This window comes from Seriola aureovittata, chromosome 4, assembly GCF_021018895.1.
Source record: "Seriola aureovittata isolate HTS-2021-v1 ecotype China chromosome 4, ASM2101889v1, whole genome shotgun sequence".
In the NCBI taxonomy this organism is placed as follows: Eukaryota; Metazoa; Chordata; class Actinopteri; order Carangiformes; family Carangidae; genus Seriola; species Seriola aureovittata.
The window spans coordinates 26,033,258-26,047,914 of NC_079367.1; the positions used below are offsets into that span (position 1 = coordinate 26,033,258).

General features: G+C 41.1%; 2 protein-coding genes across 8 annotated transcripts; one reads left to right on the forward strand and one right to left on the reverse strand.

Annotated features, from left to right (window-relative positions):
* Nucleotides 1–50: 50 nt before the first annotated feature.
* Nucleotides 51–6,645, forward strand: LOC130168303 (cytochrome P450 2F3-like). Its single transcript, XM_056375051.1, has 9 exons — nt 51–356; nt 805–967; nt 1,674–1,823; nt 2,827–2,987; nt 3,713–3,889; nt 4,023–4,164; nt 4,589–4,776; nt 4,857–4,998; nt 5,183–6,645. The coding sequence occupies exons 1-9, from the start codon at nt 186–188 to the stop codon at nt 5,362–5,364; spliced, it is 1,476 nt and encodes a 491-aa protein (XP_056231026.1). The 5' UTR covers nt 51–185; the 3' UTR covers nt 5,365–6,645.
* Nucleotides 6,248–12,966, reverse strand: LOC130168305 (cyclin-dependent kinase-like 1). Of its 7 annotated transcripts, none has more exons than XM_056375058.1 (10): nt 12,641–12,966; nt 11,792–11,980; nt 11,548–11,669; nt 10,374–10,446; nt 9,214–9,304; nt 8,634–8,834; nt 7,914–7,996; nt 7,755–7,811; nt 7,311–7,463; nt 6,248–6,846 (listed from the first exon to the last, which is right to left on the reverse strand). In XM_056375058.1, exons 2-10 carry the CDS (start codon nt 11,957–11,959, stop codon nt 6,751–6,753), a joined length of 1,044 nt encoding a protein of 347 aa, XP_056231033.1. In that variant the 5' UTR covers nt 11,960–11,980; nt 12,641–12,966; the 3' UTR covers nt 6,248–6,750. The 7 variants fall into 7 exon arrangements, with proteins under 7 accessions (XP_056231033.1, XP_056231029.1, XP_056231031.1 ...); XM_056375054.1 differs by lacking the exon at nt 12,641–12,966 and adding an exon at nt 12,452–12,634; XM_056375056.1 differs by lacking the exon at nt 12,641–12,966 and adding an exon at nt 12,448–12,634.
* Between the last annotated feature and the right edge of the window lie 1,691 nt (nt 12,967–14,657).

Sequence of the window (14,657 nt, forward strand, 5' to 3'; positions counted from 1 at the left end):
AAAAAAAAACAAAAAACAAGGAAAAAAAAAACAATTACTAACTTCTATTTCCTACTAGGCCGCTTTCCATAAATCAACAGAAAAATGAGGCCAAAGGTTGGGCGGCTGACACGGTTACATAATCGGTCCACAACAAGTTAGACGTGTGTGAGGACACAGCTCGATGCCTCCTGTTGTGCAGTATTATGGAGGTCTCTGGCACGCTGATTTTAGCGGGACTAATCATTGCTTTGCTGTGGCTGTTGAGCTTGAAGAGCCGCAGTCAGCTGTGTTTACCCCCGGGACCCCCAGGCCTGCCTGTCGTAGGGAATCTGCCTCAGCTGGACAAAAGAGCTCCGTTCAAATCTCTGCGAAAGGTGAGAGTGAGAGGTTTGGCTGCTCTGTCATGTTTTTCCACCTACTTGTCTGCACATAACAATATTTAGCTTTGCTGCCCTTGGTTGTGTGTGTAACGTCCTGTTCGTTTGTTCTGGCCACTGTCTGTAAATACACTGAGTCATACTACTTGAATGCCTAAATTACTCTGCTGACTCACAGTTCAGTTTTTGCCATTCTCACTTGTCAAAAGAAATATATGTAGTATATGTATTTCAAGTGTACTTCAGCTGATTTATTTTTCTCTTACTAAGTCTCGGTTATAGTTTTATGTTTGCATGACGTGTGTGTCAGTGATATGTGTTTGCTAAGATTCCCAGGATCCCCTTTTGCTCGCTGCTGTGCACTTTGGGTGTGTTTGCTTTGTCTTTCTCGTTGCACACCCTGTCAAGAATCCAGTGCATATTTATTGCTTTGTTTAACCTCCAGCTCAGTGAAACCTATGGCCCCGTGATGACCGTGTACCTGGGCCAGCAGCGCACTGTGGTTCTGGTGGGGTATGATGCTGTGAAGGAGGCACTGCTGGACCAGGCAGAGGACTTCAGTGGCAGAGTTCCTCTTCCTTTCCTGATCAGAGTCACCAAGGGCTATGGTAATATGGTAGGACTTTCTCTGTCCTTAATACTGGGCTGCGCATCATTGTTTCACTGATTTCTTCTGGCTTAAAGTTGGAAGACAGTGACCTGTTGCTCCTTACCGCCCCAACAGTGTTACTGACTGTTTATCAGTGCAGACAGGGGCACTGCCTGCTTCTTCTGTAGGTGGAGGCCAGGTAGATAGATATTTTATTGATCCCGAGCACAGACCCAGCCTTTTTTACCAGCTTGTCCAGTCTACTTGGTTTCGTGTCTGACATGCTGCCGCCCCAGCAGACTGCAGCATAGAAGAGTCCACTGGCCACCACTGACTGATAAAACATGTGCAGCATTTCACTGCAGACGTCAAAGGACCTGAGCCTCCTGAGGCAAAAGATCCGGCTCTGCACCTTCCCGTAGATGGCATCCGTGTTCAGGGACCAGTCCAGTCTACTGTCCAGGTGCACACCTAGGTATTTATAAGTGTGCACCACCTCACTGTCCTTCCCTCGAGTGTTGACTGGCTGAAGGGTGGGCCCACACCTCCGAAAGTCGATGACCATCTCCTTGGTCTTGGAGGTGTTCAGAAGGAGGCAGTTCTCCCATTCACTGAAGGCCATCTTCAGATCCCTATACTCCTCTTCCTGTCTGTTCTTGAGCATTTCTGGATGTGGCAAGAGTTGTTTATCATGATTTATAATGAGTTTCTACATTTTTAAAAAGGTTTGGGAATCAGCAATGGAGAACGCTGGCGGCAGTTGCGACGTTTCACCCTCACAACCCTAAGAGACTTTGGAATGGGACGGAAGGGGATGGAAGAGTGGATCCAGGAAGAGAGCAAGCATCTGGTGGCCCACATAAACAGTACCAAAGGTATGTATGTGTGAGAATGACTGTGCATGCCTTGTGTGTGTGTTTGCTCTGTTGATATATATACAGCCCTGATATACAGATTTAAATGTGCAAGAACAGATCTCTCTCTCTCTCTATTCTCACTGCCAAAACTCAACTGAGAGCAAGCTAATGTGTGTGTGTGTGTGTGTGATACCACGAGGCAAACTGGGATGCAGATTCATACTGAATGATTGTATTCTCCAAATTTTGTATTGACAGGGGATGATGTTTTGCCTGAGACCAATTCATCACTGCCATCCTTGTAAACAGGAACTTTGATATAGTTGAGACTGAAATTTAATTTGTTACAATCTTATCACAAGGTCCATTTAGTATCTGTCCTGGACCTTTCAATCATACTTTTGTCACGTACATAAGTATTTGATGGTTGATTCCCCAAGCTGAAGTTATTCATTCAAGCGTGCTGATGGTGTAGTAGTATATGCTGTCTAAATGGAAAGTCTATGCAACACAGTAACACAATTAAGTCAGTGTTATTATGTCGTCAGTAGCCTGACTGTTAACATGGTGATCTTTTGGTAGTTTCTGCAGAACATGTAGGAGGATGAAATGTCATCTGTTCACTGAAATCACACTGAGAGTTTATGAATATGTGATTATCGATGGTATTATTGATACCACAATTGATCCTTTTCCTCTCTGCAGGAGCACATTTTATTTAATAATTTAATATGTGTCCTATTAGTGCGATAGAATGCTAAATTAAATTAGCCATCTTATAAAATGTCTTGTAAACCTATTAAATCTTTTAAAACACTGAGGTTTACCTACAGTTTAGAAGTGTGAATGATCTCATCAGTTGCTGATTCTCTTCCTAATGATGGCAGTATTATATGTTTATGATATTGTAAGATTTGTTCCCAGGTAGTGAAATGATTTTGATTATGTTCTCTTTTCTAATTGTCGAAAGCCACGGGTCACACTGAACATTTAATGAGCACTTTTTCCTCCTTTTTTCCAGCTACACCTTTTAATCCAACCTACTTCTTGAGCTGCACTGTGTCCAATGTGATCTGCTGCTTGGTGTTTGGTCAGCGCTTCAGCTATGACGATGATCACTTCCTCCACCTTCTGCAGACAATCTCAGAAGTCCTGAAAGTTATCAGCAGTCCCTGGGGTCAGGTAAGAGGAGGAGGTGGTGCAGAGAATGTGATGCAGAGTGTTGGGTGGGTGGGATGGTGGTTAGGGTGAACCTTTGTGCTTTTGAGTAAAATCCTCCAGCATTAAATGAGCAATTAATGATCTGATATTTACTAATACTGAAGGAACCTCACCATTAGCTCATTTATAACTGCAATAACTTCTATAGCTGATTAGAAAGAGATGTTACATGCTGCATCAAGCTCAAGCAACAAGCACATTCACCAATCATTCAGATACTGTTGGAGATACTGTCTGTACACCTAGCATTACATTTTATTAAATCCTTTTGTATCAAGTCTTTTGTGTTTGAAGCGCAGCATCGTTGTAGGTTTGTGTTTGCAGTTGTCAAATTGGTAAATTTGTTTAATTTGCTCAATTTTATTGCAGTTTTTTTTTCTAAATGTTATGTTCAGTATATGTTAAACTAAATAGCATGTTTGCTTTGTGTTTCGCCTGTTTCTGTTTTCTTTAACCCATTATTATGTTCAATTCCTCCTGCAAAAGTACAGTTGCCATGATACAGAAAAACTTTCTTTTTGGTGGTGATTTATTTTCAGTCAGACCCTTAGGGAATGATTTGAGGTTTGCATGCAGTGAGGGTCAGTGCTTCTTTTTCTATGTAACACCTCAAATACCAAAGGTTGGCAGGTACTTCTTACTCAGCTAATACATTATTCAGTGATTTCCCCCCCCCCCCATCACAGATGTATAATATCTTCCCTCGGCTGATGGAATGGGTGCCGGGTCGACATCACAATATGTTTGCCAAAATTGAAGAGGTGAGAGAGTTTATCATGAAAAAGATCCAGGAACATGAGGACACGCTGGACCCCAGCTCACCCAGAGATTACATCGACTGCTTCCTCATGAGACTCGGTCAGGTATGACAGAGAACTTCAGACCACTGTGTGCACAGAGGAACTCACCGGAGTGTGTTTTAACATCTTGAATGTTGATCCTGCTGTAAAGTTGTATTGTCATAACGGTCAAATGGTTTTTATTTTGTCCTTTAAGGAAAAGCACATTCCCACAACCGAGTTCCACTATGACAACTTAGTGTCTACAGTGTTGAATCTGTACCTGGCAGGAACAGAATCCACCAGCTCCACCATCAGATTTGCAATAACTGTGCTGATCAAATACCCCAAAATACAGGGTAGGTCTCAACCAGGGGAAACCAGTCTAAAAGAGAATCTAGAAACTGGTCTAATGACTTTTACATTAAATACATTTTTTAACCTTCTTTCTTTTAAACACATCTTGACTATACAATGATCATTGTAGGTTCACATAAATATTCTTTAATAGACTCAGGACATTGTAGCTCTTGTCATTGGTTGCATGTAATGTTGATGAATGCTGATGAGCATGTGTTCTACTGTTACGTACATTCACTGTACTTCACTCCAGAGATGAATTTCAAGCATGTGTGAAATATAAAAGCTAGAATCAATTAATAAATGTTGGCAGGGTGTTTTTGCTTTATGAGTCACTTAAATGATTAATGAGAACTGATTTACTAATTGATTAATTAAGTGTTTCTGCACTAGTTAAATACCTGTGTTTTCCTCATTCTGAAGAGAACATGCAGCGGGAGATTGATGCTGTGATTGGACAGGAGCGTTGTCCTTTTATGGAGGACAGGAAGTCCCTCCCCTTTACAGATGCAGTTCTCCATGAAGTTCAGCGTCTAATGGATATTACCCCCTTTAGCGTCCCTCACTACTCCCTCCAGGACATCTCTTTCAGGGGTTACACAATCCCTAAGGTATTCTAGTTTCATCACACAGTGTTATTGATACAGAAAACACAACATGTTCCATCTGATATGACGTCTTGTCTCAACAGGATACAGTGATTATTCCCTTGTTGCACTCTGTGCTGAAAGAGGAAAAACAGTGGGAAACCCCATGGTCCTTCAACCCACAGCACTTTCTGGACCAAAATGGCAATTTTAAGAAAAATCCTGTGTTCCTGCCGTTTTCTGCAGGTAAATTATGCAGTAACTGCCCTTTTGATTTTGCTCAAGACATTGTAGCTGAACATTGGACCTGCTTGCTTAGCAGATGTTAGTGTTGTCATGCTTAAGCTCCGAGCTTAAAAGGCTAATTATAAACCCAGTCCCTACAATAAATTTTAATTTTCATTCTCATTGGTTTGTGGTTATCTTTCAGGAAAGAGATCCTGTGTCGGGGAGTCCCTCGCTCGCATGGAGATCTTCCTCTTCTTGGTGTCACTTTTGCAGCGTTTCACCTTCTCTTGCCCTGGAGGACCTGACGGTGTAGACCTCAGCCCTGAGTGCAGTGGCTTTGCCAATGTGCCTCGCAGGTACGACATCATTGCCACGCCTCGGTGACGGCACGGCCCTCTGTTTTCAGCCTTTCATCTGACCCTCAACCTCTGAAAAGTTGATTATTGGATACCAAGGGACCTAATTCCAAACAATTTCAAACACAAATATTTCTTTCTCCTGTGCTTGTAACTTTGACATATGCCATGACTTCACCAAAATGGTCTTGTCTGACCACGTCCTCTTCGCGTTTACACATATTCTATGTGCCAGTGCCTTATTTTACAGTGTAATAGTCACTTAATACCTCGCTTCCTGTTTGTCATTATGCTGCTTCTCTTTTTTTTCTCACCCAGAATACACAGTGCACATACATTTGACTGCATGTACTTTTTCTGGGGTAGTTTGCTTTTGAAGAAAACTGCATGAATCACACTATATATCAGTATACAGTTATCTTCATGCTTAATTTACTGATGAAACAAGAAATACCTCATATTTACTAAAATTCCATCAATCGTCTTGAGACCAGCTGTAGGGCCTTAACCTGCAGGTTTACAGCCCTCAGCACAGTGAGGTATAACAAGGAGTTGCGTCAGTAATTTGATAAGTTCAAGGTCAGGTGATCAGTCAAGCGGTGTGTCAGGCTGTCAGTGTGTTGATGCATGTTCCAGTGTATCACTGTCTTGTGTCTGAGCAACAGAGTGGACGTCCATGTCAGACCTCGGGGATCGTTGTCGAAGACTGGGGCTGCGATTTGATTAGAACCCATCAAATTACGTAGCGTATCAGCCTTCATGGCAGCTTGTATTAGACCTTAGCAAGACTGAGTCAGGAAGTTACACATCAGTTCCTTTTTATAATACAAAATGAACAATATGTTTACTGAACCTAAAGCTAAATGCATTTAATCATCATATTTTTATAATGAAATGTATCTGAACATAAATACAACTGAAATGGTGTTTTATTGACTCGCTTGTTGAATAGATTAATCCTACAGTATTGTATTACATAGTCAATGGCCAGTATGAACCTGTGTGGGAATCAGTTACTGCAGAAAACAAGAAAACTCCAGTATCCATGTCCAAGTGATGATGGCACACTGGTGATTCTAATCTATATTTTATATGATCCTTATAGAGGTGTTAAAATGCAGCGCCCATTGTGTTTGGTGCAAACAGTCTTCAGCACCGACCACATGGAGTGTGCATTCTTTGGTAATCGTAGTGTGTTGCCTAACCTGCAACTGCCCTAACTATTGTTTGTTATGTAAAGAATATAAAATAATGATGTCTGTGGACAAGTGAACGCGATCACAGAATTAAAAATACTTTCTCACTCACACCCAGTGTATAAGTATTTTCAAATTAAACTGTATTCAGATAATTGCACAAAGCGTCCATGTTGTTTCAGTTCAGGCACAAACTTGTAGACCAGTTTGTTGCTTTGTTAGATGTTGGGCAGGTGATATTTATGCTTCACTTGCTTCTTGACATCTGGTGCTGGTGAGATATTGCTGTTTGGTAACTGAGGCAGGTACTGCGCCTAGAAAGAGAGAGAGGGAAAGATCCCATGAGTAAACCACATGAGCTATCCTCTGTGCACATCTCAAACAATTTTTAATTGATGATGCTCGGACAGGGTGGCTAGTGATAAAAATGCAGTAAGAGGAATTGTCCTTGTCCTTGTGGCTGCTAAAAGCTGGTAGTTTCCTATCTCAGAGATCAGCAGCTGTGATCAGTCTGAACTCATGCAAGTGTTCAATCTATGGCAATAGTAAGGAAGTAGCTTGTTGGAAGCAGCTCTCAGATTACCGACAAATGTAAGCTGTGTATCATACTTTAGCAGTTTGGAGCATAATAATATATAATAGATAAAAGAAAGCAGATTTTGGGTGGAGTACAGCTGGATGACCCAGATTTAAAGCAGGTGGAGGTTAGGTGTAGGTTTGGGGTTTAGGAAATGATTTCTTACAGGATTAACCCGAAGCCACCATGTTTCATACTTACCCCTGCCTGTCGGCGCCGGGTGCCTTTGTCGTGTCGTCTTCCTGGGCGCTCACCCTCGCGGACCCAGTTGGTTCCTCCTTCTTCCTGGAAATAGGGCAGCTCCAGCAGCTCTTCGCAGGACAGCCGGAGAGACGGGTCCATCACCAGGCATGACTGCTCAACACAGAGATGTACAGAGTTAGCACGACGCATTGGCAGATACAATACCCAAATACTCCTTTATTAACCTAAAAACGACTATAATATTTTTCTAAAAGGATACCTTAATTTTGATTATTAAAGTATTGTGACAGTATGTAATGGCAGCACTGTTTATACAATACCTCAAAACATGTAGTAGTTTAGCTTTTCTGTACTTTTTATTACTTATTGGCCAACATACAGTATACCGCATACCAGTCATTTCCAGTGGGTTCGTATCTATTAAACATAAACGTAACATACCTTCATAACCTGCAGGGCGTGAGGGGACACTCCATGGAAGCGCTTTTCCAAGGGTTCCTAAGAGCACAAACAAATGGGGAGTAACTACACCTTCACCACACTCCATCACCTCTCCGGTAACAACATCATTCCTTCCCAGTTGTAACAGTGGGTTCGTACCGTTGTGTCAGGCTCAGGAATACTGACTCCACTGAAGAAAACGTTAGAGCGGAAGACCTGCTGGTGACGAGGGATCAGGTCACCTGAGGTCAGAAACGAGAGAATCAGAATCTTCATCTGCTGCCAAAATTTGCATCAGTGGTTGCGTGTGGTAAATGGTTTACAAACCTTAAGAAACCTTAAGCGAAAGTTGAACTGAGATCTAAAACATCCATAGTACATGTCACTGGTGCACTCAAAATAAAATAGCAAGGCCTGATTTCTATACTGATTCAACAAACCCACAAGAGAAGTTTTGTATTGTAGAAGCCTTGTAAAAGAGTTTCCTACTCATGTTTCTTAAAGGCTCTTTCACACCTAACCTAACTGGTCCAGTTCAAACTAACTCTGCTGCATTTTCCCGTTAGGTCTTAGTTATCTTATGAAAGCTGTCAGGTGACCAAACAACGGTACCAAGACTGCTTGAAAAGGCAGATCTGTTTCTCAAGCTAACTGCTGCAGTTTGTTTGTGGTGTGAAAGCAAAAGAATCAAACCACAGCAGTGTGTGATTTTTTTTTTTTTGTGATCCTAACATGAATTTAAAAACTGAGCTATGAGTAAGTCCATCAGCTAATCTTGGGACCTGTCAAGTAATGTCATGTGATCTGTATAGTGACCTTCATAATTATGCATGTAAGTTTGTGCAAGTGCATCCACAGGTAGATTATTCATCGGTGTACCTAGAGTTTTTCGGATGAGGTAGAGCTGGTCGACGTCAGACTTCCCGGGCCAGAGTGGGTTCCCGTGGAGCAGCTCAGCAAAGACACAGCCCAGAGCCCACACGTCCACACGAGGCCCGTACTGAGTATCTCCAACCAGCAGTTCAGGGGCCCGGTACCAGCGGGTCGCTACGTAGTCCGTGTAGTCATCCTCTGGTCCCGCTGAGTATAGCAACCACACACACACACACACACACAGATGTAGATGACTTGAATGGACACAATACACACTTAAGATACTGAATAATGAACACTAAATAACAAGTACATTGTAGAAGAAGGGATTACAAGGCATGCTGATTGACTACATGTTAATGTATGGTAACATAACACTGAAACCTAAGGCAGGGAGGGTAAACAGAGACACGCTACACAGAGACGCACTAACTGGCTGGATGCTCCTCCTTTGCAATGCATTTATTGAAACACTGAAAGTGAGGAGGAGATCAGCAGGAGATGATAAAGGTTCCGTGCTGAATAAGTCATTAGAGGAGCATTAACACTAAATGCACATAAAGCACTGGCTCTCTGGATGACCTACTCAGAATGCGGGCGAAGCCAAAGTCGCAGAGCTTTATGACTCCGGTTTTGGTCAGGAGGATGTTCTCTGGCTTTACATCACGGTGGATGCACTGCAACATAAAGGCTTAGGGATCAGGGATTTAGGCAACATGATACACAGACTCTTAGTGACACAGAAAGAGGCTTATATTAACGCTCACTAGAATAGGAATTAATGTGGAAGAACAATAGCAACTATACACATTTTCATATTGAAACCTGGGCTCCTGATGGACAGCTTCAGTCACTTCTCAGAAGTTTTCCAAGCTAATATTTTGTTTTGAAAAAAGAGCCTGTCAGATATAAGCTGGTTTTGCACAGTTCTGGGATTTAAACATATTTCAAGCAAGGAGCCACAGTGAGCAAGTTAACTACCCACACAGAAATGTAATGTATGATATATATGTCCCTATAAGGGGATATGTTATTATATGTACATATATTACAAATATGATGAATTTCTATATGGTGTAACATGTTGTGACCATATATGTTAACAATATATATTTAATTCATATAGGCAAGTTTATTAAAACAACATGTATATAAAAATTCTATATGTTTATATATATTTTTCTTATTAATTCTCATTCATTTTAAACATGCCTATGTTCCCATTCTGGCCTGAAGGTGGTCTGAGACTTTTGGACCTTTCTGTATATAATATCAACATACACTCTACACTAAAATAAGATTGCTCTTGCAAACAGTATTACCATGATATAATAATGATTAATAGTAATTTCATTGATTCAGGTTAAAAGTGCTCAGGTAGTTAGATTCTATTATAAAACAATAATCAGATGCCAGAGGTAGAGAGTCATTTGTTCCTAGAGACATTTCTCCTTTTCAACTGCTCTGTAAAATATGTTGGACAAAATTCACAATACTTGTTCTGTAAAAAGAAAATGCATTTTAAAATCAACTTCAGCCAACATGAAGCTGTGGACTTTGTCCCCTATCTTTTACTGTGTAGTCACACTAGAAATGGATAACTTAATGGCCAGTATGGAGAGGAGGAAATGATTACAGAGACCAGTAACTTCAATGTAATGTCATGAGAGTATTATTCCAAGTTAGTCCTGAAAACCCCAAACCTATATTACAACCCCAGAGAATATAATAATGAAATATACTGACATTGTGCTTATGGCAGAAGTTAACAGCCTGCAGAGTCTGCCACACTATACTTTTCAGCTGAGCCTCGGGTACCCTGCAGAGAACAACAGACAGAGGAATACTGATTGTTGTAAGAGAAACAAAACACAAGTTTTCTTCATCTATTATTCCCACAATTTAAAAAAAGAAGTGGTGCTTTACACAGCCCTCTTGTCACCTAGGTAACTCTAGTCCTGTCTCTAGCAGCAACAGCGCCTTTGTTTTCAGGCGCAGCTAGAGTTTCTGCTGCACAGCCTTGAGAGAAAAAGAAAAATGGTCAGACAGCAAGTAGCCATTGTAGCTTAGCCTTGCTATGTGACTTCACATGACAAAAACAAAACTAAAATCTTATCTTATGACCATAGATGGAGTGAGGTGTGCTCAAAGCATGGAGCAAAGAGAAGAACCATTTTCCCTAAATACTTTAATCTTTTGCTTTAGATTGAGCTGCTCCTCCCTGACTCTGCTGCTGGCATTTCCATGTCTTTGAAATCTCTTGGCAACCGTCTTTACTCCCTCTTTGTAATTCAGCCCGCTCCTTTCTGCTGCTGTTTGGGCAGTGCCCATAATGAATAAATGCAAACAGTGAGTTCTTTGCTAAATTGCAGGGTAAACAGATGAATTAAAACTAGATAAAAATCTAAAGATACTCCATTACTACTAAAGATCCTGCATTAAAACCGTATTTCAGCACAGATACGGAAGGGTTATCAGCAAAATATAATTAAAGTATCAAAAGTAAAAGTACCACTTATGCAACAGCAAGGCTGCATAAAGGCAAAAGGCAAAATCTTAGTTGCAAAGTAACTAGAAGTTACAGAAAGGCAGTGGTCTAAAACACTGAGATGTAGCCAAATAGAAATATAAAGTAGCATAGAATGATAGCACTCAAGTAAAGTATAAGTACCTTTTAGTACTTGAGGAAATGAGCTTGGTTACTTTCTACATTTTGTCATGGATTCTCAGAGAGGATACCTGATAGACCTCCGAGACTGAAAAGTGAATGATTATATTCAGCTTCTGTGCATGTGGCCCTTCAGTATCTCCCAGAAGTCACTGCTGTTCTAATGAAGAACAGCTTACAGAGAGTGAATACGTACAAACATGTAAGGAGGTGACAGTTTTGTTGCACACACTGTTGTGTTGGCCGACTTACCCTCGTGGGTGTTTGTCCAGCTCATTGAGGACCGTCTGCTCACAGAATTCAAACACCAAGTGGAGCCGTCTTTTCCTCCTGAAGACCTCCAGCAGGTTGACCAGATTCACGTGTTTCAGCTGCTGCAGGACCAACAGAGAATATGGACACTGTGTCAGCATGTATGTGTACCTGTGTGCCTGCACATGTCCACCTGCAGTGTGAACAAACTTGATAGTAGAGGGTGATAATAGTCTCTGCTCACCTTCAGCATGCGTATTTCTCTCAATGCTATCTTCTTGATGACCGGGTCATCTTCAGATTCCACAAACTTCTTGATGGCTACTATCTGTCCAGTATCCCTGTGTCTGCATTTGAACACCACTCCATAGGAGCCCTCACCGATTTTGGCCAGCTTTTCATATTTCTCCATTGGGCAGTCAGAAGCTGTCACCTGTCAAAAGGCAAAAAGTTTTCTCAAACTTCATTCAAAAAAGTAAAAGAAAGTAAAGTAGTATAACATCAATAGATGCACCTCTATGGTGTTTATTTCCACTGGGACACAGTCGCCTTAGAAAACTGATCGAAGAATTTTTTTTTATTATTCTTCAAAAGGTGTGACAAAACCTGTGACACCTGAGAGATAATCCCACAGTCCAGAAGACGCGTGTTGTTTGTATACAAAACCTACTCACGATCACAACCTGAAGGCTGATAGGCTCACTCACCTGTCCACAATCTGACAGGGTCTTCATGGACAAGTCAGCCGCGAGTCTGCGGGTGATTTAAATCCACCAAAAGTCCGCAAAGCGACATATATGTGAGCGCAGCCACGTCTAACTTCAGTAACTTCACTGGGGATTATTGTTATAGAGGTCTCTCACCCTCTCTCTCCCTCTCTGCTACTGTTTACTCACTTACTCACTCTCTCCGCTGTCTCCTCGTCCTGTGCGTCGTCACCCCTAGTAACCCTGTCTGCTATAGTATTTCCCTTCAGTACAGTCCACTCACTCGGTCTCAGTCTTCATTTTTACTCACTCCTCGTGCTGAAACTCTGTCTCCTACATTTGCACACACTGAAATAATCGGCCGCCCATTACGATGTTTGACTTACCCCTTAGAAACTGCGCAGAAAAGAGCAACAGCAACAAGACGCAGCACTGGATACCAATTCACAGAGCTGACTACGTAAGTTAGAACGTATGCGAATACACGTGCGTTGTATCCATGGAGACAGGTGGCCGACAGGTGAGGTGGTTAAGCACCCCGACCGTTTGTTTTCCGACCGACTAATGTAGCCAGAAACGCAATAAATGCTGGACACCTGACTTTCCCCTAGGGAATAAATAAAGTTATCTATCTATCTATCTATCTATCTATCTATCTATCTATCTATCTATCTATCTATCTATCTATCTATCTATCTATCTATCTATCTATCTATCTATCTATCTATCTATCTATCTCTATCTATCTATCTATCTATCTATCTATCTATCTATCTATCTATCTATCTATCTATCTATCTATCTATCTATCTATCTATCTATCTATCTATCTATCTATCTATCTATCTATCTATCTATGTGCTACAATGGACAGTAGCTACAAAAAACAAGAAGGTGCGCTTGATTTATTAACATTCAGAAACCTGACGGGATCCATATCTGGACCATGCATCTACAAGTTCACACCAGACTCCAGAACCGCAGGTAAGTCTCACTCCACTACTGTTTTATTTATTTTTTATTTTTATTTGTACATGGGACCGTTAGCCTTTAACTGACGATATGCTGTTTTGGCAGAGGTTTGCTGGAAGTTTATGAAATAATAATCTAAGAATAGGTTATATGATAATATAACACTGACAGTATTCATTCAACTGCTTAACTTTACATTTAGCTGATAAGACTATACTTTTACTTGAGTAAGCTTTTGAATGCAGGACTTGTACTTGTTGTGGAGTATTTTTTGCATTGGTGTACTTCTACTTTTACTTAACCTACCTAAATATGCTGGACCAGTTCAGATGTGGTAACATGAGTTGTAGACTGTTACTGTTCTCTCTGTTGACTGTGAATATTTCTTCTCCCAGCATCCTCCCTCGGCTCGTCTGGCTCAAAGACTTTGGGGCTTTCCACAGCTCTGTGGGATCCTCTGCAGAATCACACATTTAGGACTTCACAGTGAATGATGGGAAAGCAGACCTTGTTGCACTCTTGTGCTCGGAGACACACAGACACCTCGAGGTGCTGGCATCAGGGCCTTGTGGTGAAGGGTATGAAATGCCGCATGGCAGACTGGTGAGACCTGTTGGTTGTACGGAGTCAGTAAGGCTCATGCCTGTTATGTTCATAGGCCAATGTTAAAAGACCAGTGGAGCACAGAGAAAATAGGTCAGAGCATATAATATACTTGGAACGTGTTGTCACAGCAAAATTTAGTACATCGGTTCCCTGGTTTCCTCTGTTCGGCTAATATAGCTTTCATATTTTCTTTGTCTGACAGCACACAGTCCTTATTTCTGTCACAGAATACATCTCTGATTAAAGGAGTGAAAGAGGAAATGCTCCTTAAGTTTAATTTCATCAAGGAAAAGCCTCTGGGTGTGTGCAAGATTTTTCGTTTCTAATTTTGCTAATGTTATTTTGTCTTTGAGACAATGTGATACAAGGATAAGATCTGTAATTATGTCTGTTGTGACTATTCTCTATCCTACTGTTATAATGACAGCATACATTTGTACTGCACATTTATTTTATGCGAGCAAAAAAGAATATATAGATAGAAATACAAACATATGAGAAAATATAAACAAAATATTTAAACATGAGTCTTGAGGTCGATGACTGACGGCAACCACAAAAGGAAAAATCATGAGCTCCTATAAATGACATCCCATCTTTGACCATTAGGTGGCAGTGCACACCCATCAAAGCTCCCACAGACACACACAACAAGACAAGTTACAGTTGTAGTAGTTGACATTTGATAGCTACCCTAATTTTACTGTCAACATCTTATCATGATGGTAATCAGAGAGATAGTGCAGTTCTCACTCCAGGACAATCATTGTTGTCTGTTGTTATTGTAAGCTAGCTGGTGTTTTGGGGGATTTTTGCCTTGAGTTT